This window comes from Gopherus flavomarginatus, chromosome 15 (assembly GCF_025201925.1).
Source record: "Gopherus flavomarginatus isolate rGopFla2 chromosome 15, rGopFla2.mat.asm, whole genome shotgun sequence".
In the NCBI taxonomy this organism is placed as follows: Eukaryota; Metazoa; Chordata; order Testudines; family Testudinidae; genus Gopherus; species Gopherus flavomarginatus.
In genome coordinates this window covers 11,764,207-11,789,963 of record NC_066631.1, presented here as the reverse complement: position 1 = coordinate 11,789,963, position 25,757 = coordinate 11,764,207, and the positions used below count along the sequence as shown (strand labels likewise).

The window sequence follows — 25,757 nt, the reverse complement described above, 5'->3', positions numbered from 1 at the left end:
AAACCATATTTATTAATTAATCTGGGAATTTTTTAATACCATATCTAATTTAATTTCACAGGTGTAGAAGAGTACACTTGAAGCCTGTGACTTTTTAAATACTTTCTTAGAACAAAATGTGAACTTAGTGGTGGAAGCAGGGGGAACTTGTGCAAAAACAAACTGCTGTGGCTTCCCACACCAAGACCGAACAAGTCAAATTTAATCTAGAACTGAATTATTGTGAAGCTATTAAAATAGGATTTTATGATGGAGAAACCCTGAGGGCACAAGGAGACCAGTCCAGAGAAAGCCCCTTATTAAAGCAAAGTAGTGAGAAGCCCTTGGCATGCTTTGCTCAGGGCCTGAGGAACCCAGCCTCACTGTGGAGGGAGCCTTGAATGGCCCGATCTTGGGGGTTGTTCAGCTCCAGGATCCCAAGGGTCAGCACAAAGCTAAACCGGGCTGTCCAGGTTTCCCCAACATGGAGGGACGCAGGGTTGTGTAATCGGCTGACTCGTGCAGCTCACCCCCCACCCCCAGGGCAGCGCTTCCCCAATTCCTCTCAGGAGGGATTTTGTCCTGGATTGGGAGCGAACTCCTGTACTCCTTTTCTTCCCCCCCTTGTGCCCAGCTTTCTTGCCCACACGGAGAAGGGGGTGCAGTGAAGGTCTAAGTGCGCGGGGTGTGTGTGTGGGGGTGTTTTCTCTGCAGCCCCTGGCCCCTTTAGGATCAGCTTTCCTCAGGCGTGGGGAGAATAGGTGGGGGCCGCTCTGCAGCGAGTCCAGGAGGGACGGTTTGCGCATGCTGCCCCCCCGCCCCTCCTCCTCTCTTTTGCGGGCGGGGTGGTTGGGGGGGCAGTCGAGCTGCAGCCTGGTTGTTTGGGGGAGGGGGTGAGTGCAGCCCCCTTCCCCCCATATGCTTCGGGCGGGGGCCTTGCTCCTGGCTCGGCATTGGAGGATCTGTGCTGGGGAGGGGGGAAACTGCAGCCCCCAGCCCCCGCGGGCGGGGGTGGGGGCTGGCCTGCTGGCTCTGGCTGCTCTTGCATTGGCGGATGCAGGGAGGGAGGGGGCAGGAAGCGGGGGGGTGGGGGGAACCCGAGTGGCTGGAGGGGGGGTCTCTATGAAAAGGGTGGGGGGCGTTAGAACCCCAGAAGAGAGGAAAGTTTCCGACGCTCCTGGTGCGGGTGCAGCGAAGCAGGCGGGGCCGGGGCCAGGCCCGGCGGCGGCGGCGCTTGGTCGGGGAGCAGCAGCCGGGGGCCCCCCGCTGGATTTTTGTCGGGGGGGGTGGTATCGCCCCCCCTTCTCCTCCCCCCAGGGGTGAAAGTGCAAGAGGAAGTGCAGCCGCTGCCATCTTTCCTCCGCTCCAAACACACAGGGACGGACGGAGCCGGCAGCCCGGAGCCCCCTCCCGCCCTGCCCGCTGCAGCCGCGCGCCCCTGCCCGCTGCGGCCTCCGCGCCTCGTGGCGGCCGGGCCCGGGCGGAGCTCGCGCCGCCTCAGCTGCTGCAGCTCCAGCTCCGTGCTGCGCGCGCGCCCCTCCGCCGCCTCAGTCTTTTGTTTCGCCCCCCCCCAGCTCTCAATCCCCTCGCGCTTTGCAGGCAGCGCGCGCCGCCGCCGTCGGGCCTGGACAGCCGCGGGGAGAGGGAGGAAGCGGCGCGCGCCGCCGGGCAGCCTGAGAGCGAGCGCCACCTGCAGGCCGCCGGGGGCACCGCAGCCCCATGGAGCGGGTGAGCGAGGCCGCCGCCTGCGGCCCGTCGTCGGGCTGCTACACCTACCAGGTGAGCCGGCACAGCGCCGACATGCTGCACAGCCTCAACCAGCAGCGCAAGAACGGCGGCCGCTTCTGCGACGTGCTGCTGCGGGTGGGCGACGAGAGCTTCCCCGCGCACCGGGCCGTGCTGGCCGCCTGCAGCGAGTACTTCGAGTCGGTCTTCAGCGCGCAGCTGGGCGAGGGGGCCGGCGGGGGCGCGGAAGGGGGCGCCGCGGAGGCCGGGGCCGGCGGCGGGGCGGCCTCGGGCGGGCGGGAGCTGGAGATGCACACCATCAGCTCCAAGGTCTTCGGGGACATCCTGGACTTCGCCTACACGTCGCGCATCGTGGTGCGGCTGGAGAGCTTCCCCGAGCTCATGACGGCCGCCAAGTTCCTGCTCATGCGCTCCGTCATCGACATCTGCCAGGAGGTCATCAAGCAGTCCAACGTGCAGATCCTGGTGCCGCCCGCGCGCCCGGACATCATGCTCTTCCGCCCCAGCGCTGCTGACCTGGGCTTCCCCCTGGACATGACCAACGGGGCTGGCCTGGCGCCCAATGGCAACGGCATCGCCGGCATGCCTGAAGACGAGGCCACGCGGGCCGCCCTCACCGCCACCCAGTCCTCCTTGCCCGTCCTGCAAGGTGTCGACCGCCTGCCCATGGTGGCGGGGCCCTTGTCGCCACCCCTACTGGCCTCGCCCTTCCAGAACGTGGGGACCAGTGCCCCCGCTTTGGGCACCAAGAGGGGCAGGGGGCGTCCCCGCAAAGCAAACCTCTTGGACTCTATGATGTTTGGTACCCCAGGGGGCCTGCGAGAGGCTGGCATCCTTCCTTGTGGCCTCTGTGGGAAAGTGTTTACAGACGCCAATCGTCTGCGGCAGCATGAGGCTCAGCATGGGGTGACGAGCTTACAGTTGGGTTACATAGACATCCCACCGCCAAGGCTAGGTGAAAACGGGGTGCCTGGTCAGGATGATCCTGATGCCCCCCGAAAGAGGAGCAGGACAAGGAAGCAGGTGGCCTGTGAGATCTGTGGCAAGATTTTTCGGGACGTGTACCACCTGAACCGGCACAAGCTGTCGCACTCCGGCGAGAAGCCATATTCTTGTCCAGTGTGTGGGCTGCGTTTCAAGCGGAAAGACAGGATGTCCTATCATGTTCGGTCTCACGATGGCTCTGTGGGAAAGCCCTACATCTGCCAGAGCTGTGGAAAAGGCTTCTCCAGGTAAGAGGACATTGAGGTGGAATGGAAAAGACCCAGAGGGTTATCTAGTTCACCTTTTGAGGACCCTTGTAGAATCATCCCTATACTGCCAGTTTTAAATACCCGCAAGGGATGGGGTTTTCATCGTTTTTTTTGGGAAGACTATTTTACAGTCCTGTAGAAGAGTTAACTAGTAATTAAATGACAAAATGGGGAGTAGGATGAGTTCTGCGTAACATTCCCAGTTTTGTCGTAGACTTGGTGTGTGACGGTAGGCAAGTTACTCTTATGTCAAATGAGTATTGAAATAATTGAGTGTTCAGAGGCTTAATTATGGGTTGTGAAGTGATTTGAAGTCCTCCACTGCAAGTTGCTATTGAAGTGCAAAGTATTAATAGATTTTAAAATGACTTTTTTCTGATGAACAGTCTACATTTTCCTTGTCTTAATTTCACTCCATTATTCCTAGTGTAATCACCCACATATGAATGAAGAGTTGATATTTCAAAGTCTGCAGCAACAGTTCTCTTTAATACATGGTCTTTGTGTCCTTTGTGTTTACAGCATCCTGAAGGGGATCCTGTTTCTACCCTGCAGCATGCATAAGATTTGTGCATTTAATGTGGCTATTTGTTGTCACTTAAGTGAACTCCCACAGACAAGTGGATCTTTGATGCTGCCTTAATATGGCTTGTGTGTATCTTGTGATTTGAGTTCAGGAATGAATTTGAGACTTGGGTGCTTCACAAGTTTAGTGTTCAGTTTGAGGAGAGGTAGATAAGTGAAAAGAGTGGACACCAGCCTTCCTACTTATACAACATCCCCAGTTAATGGATCTGAGCTCTTTCACTTGCCCTGGCTGGTGAGAAGAAACTGATATGTTAACCAGTAAGCAGTGGAATTCTGCTTTGGATAAAGCTACTCCAGGAATATAAACTTAAAAACCTTTGTCCCTGCTGAATCTATGCTGGTAATAAGGACAGGGGGTTTTTGCTATACATACAAAGATAAAGAGGAGCTCTCCAATAACTGGCAAGTGCAGGAATGTTTGAAGACAATAAACTTGTTACAGAAACTTAAAATCTAATCACCATAAGGAGATAAAAGTACTTTCACATCCTGTACCTGCCCCTGAGATCCCCTGCCAGTTTTTGTTTTCCAATCACACTTCAGTAAAAGGAAAAATCTTTTACCTTGTTGTTGCTGTGATGAAAGACTTCCATGCATAAAAAAAAAGTAACCGACTGATTTTCCGAGGTACTGAAAACTCAGTGCTCTCACTGAATTCAGAAAACCAGGGCCTGAATGTTTAAGGGGGAACAGTGAAAATGTTGACATGCCTTCATAAAATAAAAAAATTGAAAAATAGAGAAATTTTTTTCTCTAATCTTCTAGTTTTGGTAATTAAGTGTTATACAAAAGTGTGTAAACAAAATAAATCAAACAGAAGTGTGATGTTTAACTTTACAGTACGCGTTTAGTTCCAGGGTTGATTCAAGGGGCATCCCTGAAGTCCATAGATAAGTACTAAGAGTTCAAACCTCTGACTAGTCTTTCCAGTTAAACAGCCGCAGCCCACTTGCCCAGGCATCAGGTTTAACAGCTTAACTGTGGAGTTAACTCGTTTTCTGTCTCCAGAAAATAAATTCCACCCAGCTCTCTCTGACTGGCTGAGACTTGAAAGCTGGGGGAGGAGAGTTGAAGAATTTGTTTCCAAGCAGCTTTGGCCTCCTACAATGAAAAGCTTTCTTCCCACCCAGAGAAACACCCACTAGGAAAATCATTAGCTATTCAGGCTTCCCTCCTTCAAAACAAGCTTTACCAAGCGCTAGGAATGGACTAACTTCTTTCAATATTAATTTGCTCTTCTACAGCACTTCCAGCTGAGGCCCTCAAAGTATTTTACAAACATTAATTATGCCTCACAGCATAGTTGTGAGGGAGGACAATATTTTTCAATGACACAGAAGTAGAACTTAATGCCAAAATTTAGGCACTAGGGTGCCTAAAGCTGGATCCCTAAATCCATATTTGAACACCTAAATCAAAGTGGCCTGACTTTGAAATGCTCAGCACTTTTGACACTGAGGTCACTTTGGTTCAGGTGTCCAAATATGAATTTAGAAGTCCAACTGTGGGCATCCTAGTATGAAAACTTTGACCTAGATCTCCTGATTATTCTGATCAGAAAACAGTATTTCCTTGCAGAGAGATGGCAGGATATTTATCAGAGTAGAGTTCTGACCGTTTCTGAGAAGTAAAATATAATGGATTGCTTGAATGAACTGGAGCCCAGACACACCAGAGAAAACTTTTCTTGGAGTGGATGCAAGAGTGGCTTCTATTTTTAATGTTTGTTTTCAAGTATATGTATGTGTGTGTGTCTGTATACATATATAAATACATATATATATATATTTTTTTAAGGCCAGACCACTTGAATGGGCATATCAAACAGGTGCACACGTCGGAGAGACCTCATAAGTGTCAGGTAGGAGCAGGGGGATAAAAGAGGGTTTATATCTTTTTATTTTAAAAAAGACAATGAATGTACATGTGTGCAAAGAATGATCAAACATTGATAGAAATGTGTGAACTGAGATAAATCATGTTTGTAACTAATCATGTTCAACAAACTGACAGCCGCTTTACATTGCTCTCTCTAGCCCCCCACCGCCCCCTCACTCCCTGTTGTCATCTCCTGTCTCCCCTCCCCCGCTACCAGATGTTCTTTCTTGCTGCCCTAGCCCAGTCCCACCCTGGAAACCTTACCCTGCTGCTTTGTCCCTAGCTGTCTCAAGTGATGCCCATTTTCTCTTCTGTAGTTCAGTGGCCACTAACAAGAGGCTCAAATGCTGCCTTTAATTTTTTAATATAATTTCAGACACAGTTGATAATTTAACTTCACTTGCTGTGAAGCTCTTTGTATCACATAGCCTTCAGAACATTGCACTGAGCAAAACTGGAAGCTTTTTTTCAGCAAGGACATGGGTGACATCAGCATAGTATCCTTTGAAATGCAATATCAACTTTCATAGTTCTTTACAGTTAAACAACAAGTCTTCCATTAAGGTTTAAAACCAAATCAAGATTGACCTTTTATAATCCATTTGCGGGGCGGGTGGGAGAGTAGTTAACAGGCATCTGGGCAAAACGGTTTCCATTATGACCCCCTGTCTTCAAACGCTTTTATGGTAAATTTCTGAAATATTTGCTTCTTGGGCCAATATTTTCCATGCTTGGTGTCTGAAGGAAGGTGGATTTTACAGAAAGTTGGAGCAAAATCCCTTCAGTTTTCTTTGAGGTCAGTGAGGGTGGGGGAGAAGTATTTCCTTTCTAAAAAGTTCTAACCCCATCCTGTCTGACTGTTGCCTCTTAACCTGCATTTTTCTGTCTCCTGACACATGCCCCTGTTTTTCTTCCAAATTGTGGGGGATTGTGGGATGTTTCTGCAGTTTAAAGTAATCCAATGAGCAGATTTTCAGAGATGTAGAGCACCTAAAGCAGGGGTCGGCAAACCTTTTGGCCTGAGGGACACATCTGGGTGGGGAAATTATATGCAGGGCCATGAATGTAGGGCAGGGGGTTGGGATGTGGGAGGGGGTACAGTGTACAGGAAGGGGCTCAGGGCAAGGGGATGGGGAAGGGGAGTGGGAGGGGGTGTGGTGTGCAGGAAGGGACTCGGGGCAAGGGGTTGGGGTGCGGGAAGGGGTATAGGAGGGGGTGCAGTATGCAGAAAGGGGCTTAGGGAAAGGGGCTGGGCTGTGGAAGGGGGTGCAGTGTGCTGGAGGGGGCTCAGGGCAGGGGGTTGGGATGCAGGAGGGGCATGGGGTGCGGGAGGGGCTCAGGGAGTTGGGGTGCAGGAGGGGTGTGGGAGGGAGCTCAAGGTAGGGCGTTAGGAGGCTATGGGCAGGGGGTTGGAGTGCAGGAGGGGTTTGGGCTCTGTCCCAAAGCTACTTACCTCAAGCGGCTCTGGGGTAGCAGTGGCGCGCAGTGGAGCTAAGGCAGGCTTCCTGCCAGCCCTGGCCTTGTGCTGCTCCTGGAAGAGGCCAGGATGTCCACAGTGGCTCCTGAGGGTGGAGCGGGGCAGGTGGCTCTGCCTTGCACTGCCCTCGCCTGTGGGTACCATCCTCAAAGCTCCCATTGGCTGCAGTTCCCCATTCCCAGCCAATGGGAGCTGTGGGGGGCAGTGCCTGCAGGCGAGGGCAGCACATGGAGCCCTCTTTCCCCCCCACCCTTCCCTCCAGGGCCACAAGGACGTGGTGCTGACTGCTTCCGGGAGCGGCGCGGGGCCAGGGCAGGCAGGGAGCCTGCCTTAGCCCCGCTGCGCCACGGGGTTGGCAATCCCACGGGCTGGATTGAAAGCCCTGAAAGACTGGATCCCACCTGTGGGCCGTAGTGTAGAAGATTTGTGGAATGCCTACTATCTTTGCAAAAACTACTTGACAGCACCCTGTCAGAAGTATAACGTTTCTCTACATACACACATACAGATGTGTGTGTGTGTGTGTGTGTATGATACACACCACAGAAAGGATATCATTCTGGAAAACAGTGCTATAAATTAGTTTCAAGTCTAAAATATTACTATATACTAATGTGCCTTTCATTCTAGTTATCTCCTGAAAAATAACTTTCCCTCCCATAGAATTATCTTTCCTAGTCACCAAGTTTGGGCACTGAAGCGCAAAATAGCTCAGTATTGGTATGTTGTTTCTCCATACCTCACCACCATTTTTCCTTGATTTCACTTGAGAATCAGTGAAGCTGTTTTAGCTCCCCCTAGTGGCAGTTAGAGCGCCTTTGAGAATTCTGTTGTTTACAAATGACAAGGATCCTTGAACAACCTTAATTACAGAAGAGAAGTATTGTTTTGGCAAAGAGAAAAATGTTTTTCAGGCTCCTCTATTTTAAAGATATTCTTCAGAACTGTGCTGTACAATCTGTCACTTACCTGAGTCCCTACATGCATCTCTGCAAACCAGGGAGGCTCCAAGGTCATATCACAGCACTGTGGATTCTGGGCCATCAACAAAAACATAACCTCAGGGCAGCTGAAATGAATCTGTGGTGAGGAGATGTATAAGTAGCATTTAGCAGATGACCAAGTCACTGTTAGGACTAGTCAGCACACAACACTGCACCTACCTCACTTAAAAAGAGAGCTTGTCTCTGCAGACAAGCACCTGATTCCACCTTTTCCCTTCCTCTTAAAACAGACTCTGAATGGGGAAGGAAGCCCTCTACAGACCCAGGTAATCTGAGAAATCAGATCCAATAAGTTGCTTTGGTGTCCAAGGCAGACATCAAATGGAACTCTGGATACTTTTCTCCCTGGTAACATTGGAATTTTTTAAATCTGTCAATTAAGTGCTTAATATGGGAGAAGGGGTAAGTCAATCTGCTGGCCATAATGGGATAGTTCAGGTTGCTGCCCTGGGGACCTAACATGGGATTGAACTTGAGCTGCTGGGTTGATTACTTTGTAGGGATTGGTACTAACGTCAGGCTGCAGGGTGGGAGGAATGACGGTTTGAAAGTAATGTGGACTGAAATAGCAGGGAAATATGGGGGAGAGAGATCAGAGGTTCATTATTTCTCAGGGAAGAAGGAACAGCTGACAGTCTTAGGTAACATCTGTCAATTTAAATAAACAAGAGAAAATACAAGTTGTTAAAAATCAAGCTACATTTATTTGAAAAAATACAAATAAAAACTATTTATTGAAATTTACCTAAAATTGGCATTCCAAATCCAGTGCTTTTCCCCTTGATTTCAATGCAGAATGAGTTTCTTCCTGTCCTAATTTCTCTTACTTCCTGCCTATTAGCAGGAAAATGGCAGCCATCCTGGGATAAGCTCAGAGACATCCACAACCATAGAAAAGTTGAAACTTCAAGAGGTATTTCTTAAACAATGTTATTTTAAACTTTTTTATATATTCTTTTTCGGTCTATTTATCTACTTATGCAATGTTTGCTAGGAAAGCACTGGAGTTTTCCTTTATTATTAATAACAATTAATAATAAATACTTCGCACTCATTTAGCACTTTACATCTTTAAAGCCTTTTACAAACATTAACTAATATTAACTGTAAGAGGTTTTCTCCAAACCTGGTCCTGTCTCCTTTGTATGATTCAGCTAAACTGGTTCGTGCTTACTCAACTGGACCCTTATTTTTGTTCTTTAGACTTTTTTTTGCATGTCTGATCAATACATAGCTTATCCAGGAATGGACTCTCTAAAAATTGGCAGCAAGACTGATTACCAAACAGAAATATGATTGTACTACCCCTACCCAAAGCTTTCCACTTGATATGTTCAATGTAGGATAGATGATAGACACAAATCCTCATATGTTAGAATTAAAACTATGTCATAGAACTGGTGCCTACATATTCTGAATGCATTTATACACAAGCTTGCTGTCACTTGATATTGAATTATTAGTGATGGAGCTTTTGACTTTCATGCTCCGCTGCTCAGGAACACACGTTATCTTTACCTCCAACAGGTTGATTTGTTGTTGGAATCCTTACTTAAAGACTTATTTGTTTCCAGTAGCATTTTGCTAAATGAAAGCTACACCTATTTTGCTCAGCGCTGTGTCCTGACAGTTCATATGAGGAGAAATCTCTTTCTCTTTCATGTTAAAGAAATTACCTTTTTTCCCTTCATCATTTGTGATTTATAAGTTTTTCACTAGTGAGGTCAGTGAAATTCCATATATCACAGCAATCCATGTTTGTATCTCTGTTTTTTAAACTATATTAGGAATTGGTCCTGCAAGATACTGAATGTCCTGTTTGTTGCAGAGTACCCTCAACTTCCATTGAAATGAAGTACTGTATATACGCGTTCATAAGCTGAATATTTTTGGTAAAAAAGTGACGCATCAAAGAGCGGGAGTCGGCTTGTAAACGGGTCTACACCAAAATTTGATGATTTTAAACTTTATGGAATCATTGAATTGAATATCTAATACACTGTCATGTTGTTTACCTGGCATGTTCACAGGCGTGGAGCCGCTCAGCTCCCTGTGGCCACGGTTCACTGTTCCCAGCCAATGGGAGCTGCGGGAAGTGGCACACCACTTCCTGCAGCTCCCATTAGCTGGGAATGGCACTGTGAGCTGAGGGGCTCCATGCCTGTGAACACTCCAGGTAAACAAAATGTCCCAACCTGCCAGCAGCTAACCCTGATGGGCTGGGACCAAAGATTTCCAACCCCTGAAATATAGGGTCGGCTTATGAAAGGGTCATACAGTTTTTGCTATTTTTACTTACCCATCTTGGGCAGTCGGCTTATAAGCGAACGGGCTAATGAATGAGTATATACAGTGTACTTAGCACCTCACAAGATGGACCCTTTAGGGCCTGATGCAAAGCCTACTGAAGTCAGTAGGTGTCTTTCAAATAACTTCAGTGGGCTTAGGATCAGGCACTGAGTGACAGCTATGTAAAATTCTACAGATGTACCTCTATTGTATTGCCAGTTTAATTTATTTTAAGCTACTGTGTTGTAATTGCAGTGCAGTAGTTAAGTTGTTATCCTAACAAAATCTACTTTACAGTGAAACAGCTGCCTAAAAAGTAAACCACTACTTCTGAAAAGACAAAAAAATCATTCCCTAGATCACTTACTGAGTTTATATAATTTCCTAGGGAGCTGTGGTATAAACCAGGTGTCTCAATATTTCACCTAAAGGGTGCTGTGGTACAAGCCAATCACTGCGCAACCTTGAATTTTGTTACTTTCATCCAACTGGACTGGTCGTTCTGATATTTCTGGTTTTCTCTGTCCTCCATTTGTGAGCAGTGTGTTCAGATTGTATTTTTTTAATGTAACATGTTGGTAAAGATTTGACTTGTTTCATGTATATGCTAATGAGATGATCAGCCTTGCAAAACTGTCAAAAACATACTAGCCCAAGCATAAAATCTGCTTGCCTACACTGTGATTATGGTGGGGATGGATGTCTCACTCATCTGTTAAATTATTCTCTTGGTGTGAATGGGCAAGTTGAATTTTGCAAGGTTGATGTGTATAGTTATAATGATATGTTGTTGTTTTACCCTAAGTTCATCTTGTTACATAATAGTAACTGGAGTATGACACTATAACAGGGATCAAGTTATCCACTGTAAACAGATTACACAGTGCCATTCTGAGGTCTCTCTGCACTATGGATGCCAACATGGTTCTCCTTCTGTAGTGCCCTCTGTGATCCTGTCAATCCAACCTTACTTTCTGGTCTCTGATGCTTTGTTTATACATCATTGGGAGTCCAAGGGGAAATCATAGAGACTAGAGTCAAATTGATGAGATCACAAAGTGAATGCAGGAAGGAAACAGAGGCATTGATGTAAACCTGGCTTATGTGACTATGATGTCACCATAAAATAAACTAGGATAGACTCTGATGTGCTTGGAGTGGACTATTCAAGAAGGACAATGGCAAATCTATTTACGTTACCAAACATGACTTGTGAAATTTTAGTAACACAGATTTCAATGAGGAGCTGAGGCATTTCAGATCTTGTTTTTTTAACTCACATTTTACAGACTGTATTGTTTTAAACCTTCTTTCTTTATGTGAAGTCCTAATCCTGATGCCTGCTCCTTTTTGAGCAGTAACATTGCATCCTTTGCAGTGTGATGGTAACTTAGATTGCCTGTTTGGGGAAAATTAACTCATGATTGTCACTTGTGTCCATGTGCAGGGTCTGAGAGTCTTACGGTAGGGGTCACTTAGTGTAGATATGGATATATAAACACTTGCAGGGGATTTGGTGACTCACACTGTTCTCCTTCTACCTGCAGACCTGTAATGCTTCCTTTGCCACCCGTGACCGACTGCGCTCACACTTAGCATGCCATGAAGACAAAGTTCCATGCCAGGTGTGTGGAAAGTACTTGCGGGCAGCATACATGGCAGATCATTTGAAGAAACACAGCGAAGGACCAAGCAATTTCTGCACTATCTGTAACCGAGGTAATGATGAGCTGTCTCTTTATTTCAGGGGGATAGTGCAAGGCAGAGACAGCACTAAGCTCTGTACTGCTGTCTGCAGCAGGATGTGATCATACTATAGCTTCTCTTGTTGTTTTCCTCATTGAACAATAAAATCTTAGAAGAGATGGAAGTATTGGCCTGGCCTTTGGACATGACTCGGTGTTTAATATTCCTTCTCTGATGAAGTTCAAATTAAATGCAGAGCCTAGCATTTTTGGATGGATCTACAATTTTTTGCCATATTCCCCTCCCACATCCCTCCAAAGTAACCAGTTCCTGCTTGCCATGACACTATTCACTGTGCATCTGCTCACTGTCACAGGGCTGGACTAATTACCCTGGGGAGGGTCTGGGAGAAGATTCTTTTTAGTTTAATTTTACATAAGTATATGTGATATCCTGATACCCTCTTAGCCTCCTGCACCAGAAGTGGAGCTCAGCTGCTCTCTTGTTTGAACCCTAGCAATTGCGTTGTGCTCGTTTACATTTACAGGGTTGGCTTTGTAAGCAGAAGAGCCAGAAACAGACTTTCATTTATAAAGCAAACAAAGCTAAGCTTCTCCATTATGTATGTACTTTCCACAAATTGGGGAGCAAGGCCTGCAGATTTAGATAGTGTGGGACCTGCTGGTAGGCTATGGATAGATAAACAGGACAAAGTTTCTGGAAGAAAGAAGCTAAAGGGTAATGGAGTCTTAAGACCAGACTGACTGATATCATGAGACTCTTAAAACACTGAATTAAAGACGCTACTTTAGAACAATGCTGTAGATTGCAAGAGAGACATACAACTGGTGCCAGGTGAACAAAAAGACACTTGTGCATATCTGCACACTTCTGTTAGCAGCAGTGAAATAACAACTGGTTTCAGGGAGGGTGAAAAGATACCTACTAAAGGATTTCCTTGGATGGTCCATCTGTGTAGGAAGCATTAAAGTTAGTGTTTAGGAAAGGGTTCAGAGATAGTGAAAGAGAGCAAAAGGATTCCCAGAATGAAGAGGTAGGATTATAGAGGGACTCCTGACATGCAAGGAAAGGACTGATCCAGGTATTGTATCAAAAGCACTGTATTTTCTGGTCTCCAGAAACATTTGTCTCCTACTTCACATATCTAGATATACACTGGTTTATTGCTTGCACAGAACCCTGACCAACACTTGACTAATTTTTGAAGTGTACCTGCTAGTAACTGGTAACAATTATTACAGGTAAGGGATGTTTCTGCATGGAGTGAACTTGGTGTTGGATAAAGTAAAACCTGTTAGGTTGTTGAACGGGTTGGTTTTATGTGTGGGAACACCTTTTCATGTGTTGGAGGCGGCCACTGTCAGTTATGGGACTGCCTTTTGGTTTTGCTGAAGGGGTTTATTTTTAGTTCTGTTTCCCAATTGAAGGGAGCTGATATCTATTGAGAAAATTTAGTTGTTACATAGCTGAAAGTTTGGGGACCTTGTGCAGGATAGGAACAGTTGGATGGTTAGAGTAGGTAAAGATGAGTAATGAGCAACTTGTTAAATTATGAAAGAGCGATTGTCCACTGTGGAAACAACTTTTGGGTCCTTAAAGTGAGTTAAGCTTTTCCATAGAAACACCAGTTTGCTACGAGATCCTCAGGGTTCTTAAATTCCTTGGATTTGGGTGTTAAAATGAATATAGGCCTTCTTCAAGGAAGGAGGGCTTGACTTCTGAAAAACTTTTCTTTAACTTATCCTGACAACTCTTGCACTGAGATTCAGAAGCCCCTGATCCAAGCGCTCTTCAGCTATGCCCTCAGTCAAACATGGTGGATAGCACATTGAAAATTCATTAATGTTAACTGGAACTGGAATATTTCTTGTAGTTGAGAACCTAGGATTCACCCTAGCAGCCACTGGATGTCACTGCTTCTCCTCAAAAATCCAACCAGGAAAACAAAGGCATTCGTTTGGCCATCAAACAATGAAATTAATAAGGGCTATTTACACAATACGGTTTTAAGCAGAAATCTAAATCAAATGTAAGCTTGTTTTTGTGTGTGTAAGTGTAAAGGTGGAGGGGTCTGATGAGCATCCAAGATAGCAGATAGCTTTTAAAAGTGCTGCTTTTTTTCTACACTTCACTGTCTTCATATACTTTGTCAAAGAGAGAGATTAGGCTGTTGTGAACTTAAATTTCTACCAGCACCTACAAATAATAGTTAATCTGTTAAAGGCTGGCCATCTGCAGCTAAAATTCAAGGAAATAAACTTATTAATCTCTTAAGTACAGACTGATCTTGTTGAGCAAGTATGGCATCATATGCTAAAAACTCAGTGGGATACTTACTGCTTAAAAGTGACATGGATAAGAAATTTGAAAGCCCTAGTTCAAGATGTTTGATGACAATCAGTAGACAATGTGAACTGTTCTGTTTAGAAGTCCTATAAACGGCAGACTGCTGAGAAATGAAATGCACTGGAAAATTTCATACTAAGAAACCATGATAGAGGTTCATGTCAACAGAATCTGTGGAAGTTTTTCTTCCTCCCTGGAGGTGATGATTGTGCTAAGAGTAGTTTATTTTGATCTTCCCCTTTAAATGCGTTTTGGTGCACTGCTTCCTTGGAATGGTAACTTAAGTAATGCTGGCTATGATAACTGTAGAGTAAGAAACAAAGATTTAAAAAAAAATTTTAAATGAATCTGGGGCCAGATTCTGGCCAAGCTTGGGCAGCCAAAGAGGAAGAAAGCAAGGACTCTTGGGTGGATGAGGAAGAGGTTCTTGTGTGTACAAATATATTTTAGTGTTAAAGTGAGGAGGGCAAATATGGGCTTAATTTGTTGCTTTATGCTGACAGACTGAGAGGTTTTCTATGGAAAGTTAGTGATGTGCATCTTGCTGTCCTAAAGGTATAAGGGACTCTTCCTGGAATTTGGAAGGAACAGTCACAGATCTGTTACACACAGACACCTAGGGTATCTTTATCTTTCCTGGTTTAAAATTTTTATTTTCTTTTACAGTGGAAAAATGTGGTCTTCAGAAATCACCACCACCAAGTCAGTTCAAGGAGATTTGTATAATTAGGATGTTAATGCTTAGAATGATTATTAGCATCCATAATTTAATCTTGTTTACTCTGGGAAGTTGTACTTTCTGGGAAGGGGTTTCTGTAAAGGAGTTCTGCAACAGAGGAACTGTAATACCTTAGAAATCTAAGTACTTAGAAAACAATTTTTAAAAATCCATCTTTGTCAATATCTCTGTTTAGTGACTGGGACTCCTCTCTCTCTCTCTCTCTCTCTGACGGGGCAGCCATTTTGCTGATACTTGTCAACAAGGGCTCCATTTGATGATGCAGAGTAGGGTTCAGGTGGTTTTGCCAAAAGGAAGTATTGGACACTGAGATTTAAAAGGTGCTGTAAGGAAAGTTCTGTAAGTTCATTTTTAATATTGGTTTGTTTAACTGAACAGTTAATACATCAACTTTAACTTAATTTTCATAATCTTATTTTTTTATTAAAATATTCTTTCTAAAGGCAAATTAATTGTATTTAGTTCATCAGACTGTCAACTGCTGCTTCCTATCTAATTGTTACATATTTTCTCTTATTCTATTCTAAGATCCTTAGAAATGTTATGTATTGGTTTAGGTTGGGTTAGGCTCAAAGGAAGCTAGAGGAGATAAGCATCCAACACCCTTAGACTCCTTTGACAATCTTAGCATTGTTTTTTTTAATAAGATATAGTGATTAGAAAGTGCAACATAAGACAGACACTTCCTGTTAAGTACATGTCCAGTTTCCATGCCACAGACATCCCATGAATCAACTAATGCCACAGGTTCTGCTCCTAGTGGACTCATCTTCTGTGTGAGGTGTGTTCAGACTGAGACTATGCTGTAATTATTTTGATAGAAGGATGAATTCTTGCCATTCTTCCTGCTGGGCTTGAAGTGATTGGTAAAGGCCAGGGGCTGGAGGTATTTGCCAGCTGATCTAGCTATATTCAGTTTAGACTGAACAGGGCACATCCTGCAGTAGTTCTTGGGGGAGTTCATTACAGACAGAACACTTCTGTCTGGTAGGAGGTAGTCTACTTCCTTCCTGTGCGTGTTTGAAAGGCTTAAAATGGTAAGAAGAAGCAGGATCTGCTCCCTGGGGCTGTGAAACAAGTCTGTGGATAGGGCAGTAGATGAGATTATTATTATTATTATTTTAAAAGACTCTTTAAATCTCACCTTGGTTTGTTTTCAAGAAGGGTTTAAGAATGATGGATTATTCCTTGGGAATCCTCCACCTCTCTTGCTAGGATAGACACGTACCTATTTATAATTCTGGCCTTATGTAAATCTTGGACTATGATCTTTCTCAAGATCTGATTATGCTAAAAATCTCACTTTATCTTAGCTGCCTGTGAAGTAACTATTATTGATACTGCTTTGGTAGAAGTTGTTGGTTCACCCCTTCATCTACCAAATGCATAGAAGAAATGTAGGCACTTTATAGGACATTTTCACTATATTTCATTGTATAAAATAGTGTTTCCTGCAGGTGAAATCACAGAACTCACCAAAGACTACCATGTTATGATTGTTCCCAGTATATATCCTTTCTTTTTTGTGAACTGCAGTGAAACATAAGAACATAAGAATGGCCCTACTGGGTCAGACCAAAGGTCCATCTAACCCAGTATCCTGTCTTCTAACTGTGGCCAGTGCCAGGTGCCACAGAGGGAATGAACAGAACAGGTAATGATCAAGTGATCCATCCCCTGTCACTCATTCCCAACTTCTGGCAAACAGAGGCTAAGGACACCATTCCTGCCCATCCTGGCTAATAGCCATTGATGGTTCTATCCTCCAAGAATTTATCTAGTTCTTTACTGAACCCTGTTATGGTCTTGGTCTTCACAACATCCTCCGGCAAGGACAGGTTAACTGTGCATTGTGTGAAGAAATACTTCCTTTTATTTGTTTTAAACCTGCTGCCTATTAATTTCATTCAGTGACCCCTAGTTTTATTGTTATGAGAAACAGTAAACAACACTTCCTTATCTACTTTCTCTACACCAGTCATGATTTTATAGACCTCAATCATATCTCCCTTTAGCTATCTCTTTTCCCAAGCTGAAAAGTCCCAGTCTTATTAATCTCTCCTCATATAGAAGCCTTCCCATACCCCTAATCGTTTTTGTTATCCTTTTCTGAACCTTTTCCAATTCCAATATAGCTTTTTTGAGATGGGGCGACCACATCTGCACACAGTATTCAAGATGTGGGCGTACCATGGATTTATACAGAGGCAACATGGTATTTTCTGTCCTATTATCTATCCCTTTCTTAATTATTGCCAGCATTCTGTTTGCTTTTTTGACTGACGCTGCACATTGAGTGGATGTTTTCAGAGAACGATCCACAATGACTCCAAGATCTCTTTCTTGAGTGGTAACAGCTAATTTAGACCCCATCATTTTATATGTATAGTTAGGATTATCCTTTCCAATGTTTATTACTTTGCATTTATCAACATGAAATTTCATCTGCCATTTTGTTGCCCAGTCGCCTAGTTTTGAGAGATCCTTTTATAGCTCTTCGCAGTCTGCCTGGGTCTTAACTATCTTTAGTAATTTTGTATCATCTGCAAATTTTGCAACCTCGCTGTTTACCCCTTTTTCCAGATCATTTATGAATATGTTGAATAGGACTGGGCCCAGTAGAGATCCTTGGGGGACACCACTATTTACCTCTCTCCATTCTGAAAACTGATCATTTATACCTACTCTTTGTTTCCTATCTTTTAACCAGTTACCTACTCATGAGAGCACCTTCCCTCTTTTCCCGTGGGAGCTTACTTTACATAAGAGCCTTTGGTTAGAGACCTTGTCAGAGGCTTTCTATAAATCTAAGTACACTATATCCACTAGATCCCCTTGGTCCACATGCCTGCTGACCCCCTCAAAGAATTCTAGTAGATTGGTGAGGCATGATTTCCCTTTACTAAAACCATGCTGACTCTTCTTCAACAAATTATGTTCATCTATATGTCTGACAATATTGTTCTTTATTATAGTTTCAACCAGTTTGCCCGGTACTGAAGTCGGGTTTACAGGCCTGTAATTGCTGGGATCACCTCTGGAGCCTTTTTTAAAAATTAACGTCACATTAGCTGTCCTCCAGTCATCTGGTACAGAAGCTGATTTAAATGATAGGTTATAGACTACAGTTAGTAGTTCTGCAATTTCACATTTGAGTTCCTTCAGAACTCTTGGGTGAATACCATCTGGTCCTGGTGACTTATTGCTGTTAATTTATCAGTTGGTTCCAAAACCTCCTCGAATGATACCTCAGTCTGGGACAGTTCCTCAGATTTGTCACGTAAAAAGAATGGTTAATGTTTAGAAATCTCCCTCACGTCTTCAGCCTTGAAGACCGATGCAAAGAATTAATCTAGTTTCTCCGCAGTGGCCTTACTGTCCTTGAGTGCTCGTTTAGCACCTCGATTGTGCAGTGTCCCCACTGGTTGTTTAGCAGGCTTCCTGCTTCTGATGTACTTAAACAAAACAAAAAAATATTGCTATTACTTTTTGAGTCTTTGGCTAACTGTTCCTCAAATTCTTTTTTGGGCTTCCTAATTGTATTTTTACACTTCATTTGCTCCTTTCTATTTTCCTCACTGGGATTTAACTTCCACTCTTTAAAGGATACCTTTTTGCCTCTCTCTGCTTCTTTTACTTTGTTGTTTAGCAACAGTGGCTCTTTTTTGGTTCTCTTACTATGTTTTTTAACTTGTGGTATACATTTAAATGGAGCCTCTTTAAAAAGTTTCCACGCAGCTTGCGGAGATTTCACTTTTGACACTGTACCCTTTAATTGCTGTTTAACCTCATTTTTGTGTAGTTCTTCTTTCTGAAATTAAATGCTACAGTGTTGGGCCGCTGTGGTGTTTTTCCTGCCACAGGGATATTAAATTTAATTATATTATGGCCACTATTACCAAGCAGTCCAGCTATATTCACTTCTTGGACCAGACCCCGAGCTCCACTTAGGACTAAATCAAGAATTGCCTCTCCCCTTGTGGGTTCCAGGACCAGCTGCTCCAAGAAGCAGTCATCTAAGGTGTCAATAAACTTTATCTCTGCATCTCGTCCTGAGGTGATGTGTACCCAGTCAGTATGTGGATAATTTAAATCCTCCATTATTATTATTGAGTTTTTTATTTTAATAGCCTCTCTAATCTTCCTGAGCATTTCAGTCACTATCACCATCCTAGTCAGGTGGTCGGTAATATATCCCTACTGCTATATTCTTATTTTTAGACCATGGAATTGTATCCATAGAGATTCTGTGGTACAGTTTGATTTGATTAACGATTTTTACTTCATTTGATTCTATACCTTCTTTCACATATAGTGCCACTCCCCCACCAGCACAACCTGTTCTGTCCTTCCGATATATTTTGTACCCTGGTATTACTGTATCCCATTGTTTAGCCTCATTCCACCAAGTTTCTGTGATGCCTATTAGATCAATATCCTCATTTAATACAGGGCACTCTAGTTCACCTATTTTATTATTTAGACTTCTAGCATTGGTATATAAACACTTGTCTCCTTTTAGCTGTCTGCCATTACGCGAAACACAGACTTTAAAACAGTACTTAACACAGAAATCTCTGGCAAGCTGAAAATAAGTTCCTACTTCATAATCCTATTTGACAGTTTGGTTCTGAGTTTGCTATATTACAGTATCCACATACTTCTGGTACAAACATTGTGAAATAAGGGAAGAAGGTTTCTATCCCTAAGTAGCTTGCAGCCTAGTTGGAAGTGTAACCATCACATCTGTATGATATGCCAATTTCACTCACAACCCAACTTGGATTCTTTCTTCATTTGCTGTGAATTTTAGCAGAGAAAGGATGTATATTTTCCTTGTCAATGCGATGTACTCAGAATCACACTTTGAGGCCTTGGAGAAATCTTATTTCAGAGGAATATATCCTTCCCTTCAGTGCTTTTGACAACTGATTTGGCCAAAACACAACTGCTCTGTTTTTTTTAAAAGTGAATATTTTTGCTCAATCACTGTTCTGGTTTTCTTGATGGATCCACAATGCTGTCTCCATATGCTGATTATGTGCAACTCAGCTGCTCTCAGGAGACAGTCCTTGTTCCACCCCAGAGATAAAAGCAGCCTGTCCGCTTCCTTTTTCTTCTCCAGCAGGTTGCTATGAGAGTTCTGTAATTGGGCTTGTAACTAAATCCTCTGAGATGGTAAAGGATTTATGATGCATTATTCATTCAGAACTTCAGGTTCTAGTGAAAGTCTCTGCATAGTAAGGGCCATTCTGTAAGAAAGGCATGGGGATTTTTGCTGTGAAACAGAGTTCAGTTTAAAATCATTACCTGGAGTAACTGACTTTGTTTTGCCTATTAAGGCCTTGTTTATGCTAGAAAGTTGTGCCACTATAGTTAAAGCGGGACAACCCTCCTACTCTGGATGCATTCATATCAGCATATAAAGGTGGTTTATACCAGGATAGCTATCCCTGTATGGGAAGGAGAATAAGCTGTACCTGTATAAAGTACCTTTATACCGATATAACTGCACTGGTATAACTATGTCGGTTTAAAAACAAACCAAAAACCACCAAACCAATATAGTTATACCAATACAGTTTTCAAGTGTAGACCAGGCCTATGTTAGTGGCCAAAATGTAAGTCTGTCTGTCTGTCTGTCTGTCTGTCTGTCTGTCTCTCTCTCTCTCTCTTTTCTGTACATTTGGTTTTTTGTTGTTGCTGTTATACTTTAAAAAAAAAAAAAAAAAAAAGTCTGCTCATGTGACTGTACCAGTGGATCTTGTGCCTCATTGTGATTCTTACAGGGAAAGGTTTATAATATGAAAGTATCACAATATCAGTTATTGAGAAGTACCACAATGACTCTTTATTGATAAGTACCACAATAAATCTTTACTGATAAGGTTGAAAGATTCCTCAAATATCTGGCCTCTTTATCATCCAATTATGGGCCTAATGATCCTCAGACTAATTGCCACAACTTCTAAAAGCAAATGAAAGCGTGCTTACAAAAATATTTGAGACAAATTATCACATTACAGGGAAAGGTGAAGCAGGTGAACCCCAAAACATGAGCCCTGCTTAAAACAGTAGGAACATAGCATGGAATTACTGGCAGGTTCTAAATAACAGTCATGTTTGTAATTTCTCTTAATATGTTCTCTTACAATATACTTGGCATAAGCAGAAAGTTTCAGGACTTGGCTTTGCTTTGCTGAAGGATTCTAGGGTGTCATCTTCTTTGCAGTAGCTTTTTCTACATACATGCATGCAGAAGTTTTGTTTTCCCCACAGAACCAGTGGAAACCCATTTCTCATTTGATCTTTAGTCAGATCTAACACAAGGGTCCTACTTCAGCATGTTTTGGGTATCCAAGAACTAACTTAGTGTGAGTCTCTTAAGGGAGACTAGGGGAGAGAGAGAAGGATAAAAGGAACAGGGAAGGCAGATGTGTGTCTTTGCTGGTGGCAGGATCTCATCTCCTTTTATCTTGTTTAGGTTTCTCCTCTGCCTCCTACTTAAAGGTCCATGTTAAAACCCACCACGGTGTTCCCCTTCCCCAGGTCTCCAGGCACCAGGAGCCCATCCCGAATGGGGGAGCAGCGTTCCACTGCGTCAGGACCTATGGCATCAAAGGCAAGCGACTCCCTGCTCTGCACTTTGCTTCTTTGCACAGGACTTTGTATTGTGAGGGGCTGGGCTGGGCATGGGAAAGGGGAGGAGGGAAAGACGGGGAAGTCCTACGGAGAAGCTTAGCAAGAAGTGGAGAGGTTACATAGAGCTCATTTCTATAGTTTGTGCAAGGATCTCTCTGGGTACCTTATTGGGGAAAGTAGTAAAAGTACTTCAACTTTTGGTAGCTTCCTTCACTTTATAGAGGAAAAGACCTGTTAGGTCATCTAGCTCCTCTTCCTGTGAGTAGATTGTGCTTGAATCTTAACTGAGGGATTGTGAGTTGAGAAGGATAAGCTTATAGCTCAGTCTAGAATCTGGTCCTACCAAGATTCCCAGTTGCTCTTGAGATGCTCCGAGACTGATTGCAACCTCCGTATAGCCCAATTTCTGATTCCCATGGAGGGAAAGTCAGGAAAATGCTTGTCTGATAGGAGTCATGACAGTCCATTTCTTTAAGCTCAAATAGGTGAGGCACCACATAGATATTTTTAGTTAAACTTTTTTTTTTTTTGCCTCTCTTACGCTGTGGTTGAGAAGAAGGATAAAGATATTGACTGCTTCTTTTTAGATGTCACTAATATTTAGTTTTGCTTTTGCTTAAAGTAAGTTATCTTTTTCAGAGTGGTTAAAATTATTTAATTTGTAAATATCCTCTGTAAAATTAGTTATTAATATGTGTACAGTAACTTCCTTTTTGCCTCTCAGTTTTGGACCATCTGTATCCTTGGTCGAAGCTGGAACAGCAGAAAACCTCTCTCTGATATCGGAAACCATGGCTGTCCCAAAAAATTGGGGTTACTTTTGCCCTGGAGATCAGAACAGAGCTGAGTTAAGCATACCCTGTGCTCTGTCTTGTGCTGATGGGATGTCATAGTTGTGTAGCTTTCTTTCTATGGAAGTCTTCACAGAGTTGCTACAGAAGCTCCTTGGTCCTGGGTTGTGTGCCGATTTAAAAAGTGTTTCTCCCCAGTGGGATATTGATTTCATGCATGTCCTGTTTTGATTGCTAATGCTGATTCCACAGAAAATCTGTTTTATGAAACATGGCCTTTCAGGATTAGGAGTAGAATGAAGTTTGTTTTCTGAGATTTGTTTGGGGAGTACGTCTGGGTTTGCCATGCTCATACATATGCCATGAGAGAGGATCATAGAAAAGTATTCTTGGTACACTGCCAAAATAGGATCGGAAACACCTCAAACATACCAGTGACACGGCTAGGGTATGTGTTGAAGTAACTGAGAGTAATGCCCCTTATTCTGAGAAGGAGCCTCTTGAGACTATATAGAACTGTATCTCCAGGAGCAGAGCAACCCCTGCTCCCAGGCTGGGATATTAGAGATGGAATAGTTCCAGGTTTCTTCACCTGTTTCCGTAAACTGTTGTGCACTGTAATTCTACCCAGAAGTACCTGCTTCATTTCAACGCTGGGTGAAGTGACTCAAGCATCTAAACATGCATGATAATATCTCCAATAGAACCTCAGAGTTACAAACACCTTGGGAATGGAGGTTGTTCGTAACTCTGAAATGTTTGTAAGGGAACAAAACATTATAGTTCTTTCAAAAGTTCACAGCTGAACATTGACTTAATACAGCTTTGAAACTTTACTATGCAGAAGAGAAATGCTGCTTTTAACCATCTTAATTTAAATGAAGCAAGCACAGAGACAGTTTCCTTATCTTGTCAAATCTTTTTGTAAACTTTCTCTTTTTTTTTTTTTTTTTTTAGAAGTTTACAATTAACACAATACTGTACTTGCTGCTTTTTTTTTTTTGTCTGCTGCTGCTGCCTGATTCCATGCTTCCGGCTCCAAATTAGGTGTGTGGTTGACCGTTCAGCTCATAACTCTGGTGTTCATAACTCTGAGGTTCTACTGTACATTTATATAGTGTCTTACATCTCAAAGGGGTCACCATAAGGGCACTATATAAATGTAAGAGGATATTATGGATACCACCACTATCACTACAATCTATAATATGAACTTGGGGTGCTGGGGGATGGAGCATGTCCAGGCTGTGCAGAAGAGGGACCCACAGGGGCACAATGCTTCATTACATGGAGGAGTATATCTGTTAGGTCTGTAGCATTCTGTCATTTTGGGTAATAGTGAATCAGCTGGTGACTGCACGTTTTATTTAAAAGCATTTTAGAATAGCACTCTTGGGAGATACGGTTCTGAAAACTTGTCTTGTTGTTTTTCCATAGAAGGCCAGAAATGCTCACATTCGGACCCGATTGAGAGTTCTGATTCCTATGGCGACCTCTCTGATGCCAGTGACCTCAAGACTCCTGAGAAACAGAGTGCCAATGGGTCCTTCTCATGCGATATGGCAGTCACCAAAAACAAAATGGAGCCGGAGGGAGAGAAGAAGTACCCCTGCCCTGAATGTGGCAGCTTTTTCAGATCCAAATCTTATCTGAACAAACATATACAGAAAGTTCACGTCAGAGCCCTCGGGGGCCCATTGGGGGACCTGGGTCCTGCTCTAGGGTCCCCCTTTTCACCCCAACAGAACATGTCTCTTCTGGAGTCATTTGGGTTTCAGATCGTCCAGTCAGCATTTGCATCATCCCTGGTGGATCCAGAGGTCGACCAGCAACCAATGGGGCCAGAGGGGAAATGAGACAGTTTAATCTTAACAAAACAAAGCAGCCGTCTGGTTATACCTATAAGACGCTGTGAATGAGAGAAGAAATAATGAAATTTGGTTCTATAGTTGAGAAATTTGTATTCATTTTAGCTCCCCTCCCTGTCTACCCTCCTTAAACCTTCTTTAGGGAAAAGAAGGCTTCTTGCCTGACGACCTGCAGAAAATCTGCATGACCCTGAATGAGAGATGTGACCTAAAACACCACATGGAGTGCCAGAGCTCCAGTATGGTCGTTTAGAATAAATAAAAGCCACCAGTGGTGGTCAGAATTGTAAACAGCCCTAGTGACCCAAACGTGGGGAACTAGGTTTTATGCCTTTGCCCTCTTTTTCCCCCCTACCCCTCGAAAAAACCACAGTAAGTTTTTTACACACACCCATTACTGACTGCTCATAATGTAAACAAATCCCTGTGGTACCTAGCAGGTAATGGTGCAGATGTCCTTTTAAAAATTGATTTTTAAGAAGGCAAAAGAATTTGGACCCCTTTTGCCATTTGTGAGGCTGTGAGTGCTGCAGCAGGAACTAACCTGCTTAGGAAAATCACCATTCAAAACAGGATTTTTTTACTTTTAACCATTAAACTTGCTGTCAGGTTTTTAATTCTCTATTATTATTATTATTTTAGGACCTGTTGTAGTGAATTGCTACTGAAAAGCCAGACTAAGGCAATATACAGAGCGCTCTTAAAGCAGCAGTCACGTTAGGGTTAGTATTAATTTTTTTTTAGATGTATCATAATTAATAACTTGGCTAGTTAATTGTTTTAAGTATATCGAAGAAATAGTTTTATCAAAAAAAAGGGAAGAAAATACCTGTGTGGTCTGGTTGGTTGGTGCTCATTTGATGTGTGGGTACCTAGAAGATGAACATGGTCAGCATCTGGGTAAACTATCTGTACCACTGACTTGTGTTTAGTGTGAATAAACCCAGGGTTCACAGAGTGATGTTGAATTAATCAGATTGGACTGTATTAAAGAAGTTAGTATGTTACTTTACATCCCCTCGTTTTGTCTGGTTTTTGAGCAATTTAGCCACCTATCTGCAAGGTGTGCAGCTGAGATCCAGGAAATGGGACACTGGTCCTTCTCTGTGATGTACTCTCAATGACCTGGACCTCTTGGTTCCAATACAGCACTCCTGATTCCCCTTGAATCAGGTTTTCACATGGCAATCCTATTTTATTTTCTTCTTCTAGAGAAGAAATGTTTCCACCCTCAAAGGGAGGGACCCAGATCAGAGCATGCCTCAGAAGAAAAAGCTGATATAAAATGTTACGGAGTTGAGCTCTAGAGCATTGGATGCTGTGTTATAGATGAACACAGATGCTGATATAGAGAGGCTGAATATCCCTTTCTAGCCTTCCCACATTTAACTTTCATGAAATTTTTTTGTACCAAAAACCAGGTGTCCGGACGATTTAGTGAACTCAATGC

General features: G+C 43.4%; 1 protein-coding gene across 7 annotated transcripts; it reads left to right on the top strand.

The window, feature by feature from the left end:
* The first annotated feature begins 1,209 nt into the window (after positions 1 to 1,209).
* Positions 1,210 to 25,319, top strand: PATZ1 (POZ/BTB and AT hook containing zinc finger 1). Of its 7 annotated transcripts, none has more exons than XM_050923603.1 (8): positions 1,210 to 2,957; positions 5,364 to 5,427; positions 8,156 to 8,191; positions 8,767 to 8,838; positions 11,762 to 11,933; positions 21,556 to 21,628; positions 22,373 to 22,495; positions 23,877 to 24,001. In XM_050923603.1, exons 1-8 carry the CDS (start codon positions 1,699 to 1,701, stop codon positions 23,908 to 23,910), a joined length of 1,833 nt encoding a protein of 610 aa, XP_050779560.1. In that variant the 5' UTR covers positions 1,210 to 1,698; the 3' UTR covers positions 23,911 to 24,001. The 7 variants fall into 7 exon arrangements, 6 of the variants coding, with proteins under 6 accessions (XP_050779560.1, XP_050779561.1, XP_050779556.1 ...); XR_007769438.1 differs by having other exon boundaries at positions 1,213 to 2,957; positions 21,491 to 21,628; positions 23,877 to 23,965; XM_050923599.1 differs by lacking the exon at positions 22,373 to 22,495 and having other exon boundaries at positions 1,218 to 2,957; positions 8,770 to 8,838; positions 21,491 to 21,628; positions 23,877 to 25,319.
* Positions 25,320 to 25,757: the final 438 nt, after the last annotated feature.

Excerpts from the sequence above, each read along its gene's own strand:
- PATZ1 (XM_050923598.1), top strand. The coding sequence starts at position 1,699 with ATGGAGCGGGTGAGCGAGGCCGCCGCCTGCGGCCCGTCGTCGGGCTGC. Across the intron at positions 8,192-8,766 it reads GAAGCCCTCTACAGACCCAG|CAGGAAAATGGCAGCCATCC; the intron begins GTAATCTGAGAA and ends CCTGCCTATTAG. Across the intron at positions 8,839-11,761 it reads AAAAGTTGAAACTTCAAGAG|ACCTGTAATGCTTCCTTTGC; the intron begins GTATTTCTTAAA and ends TTCTACCTGCAG.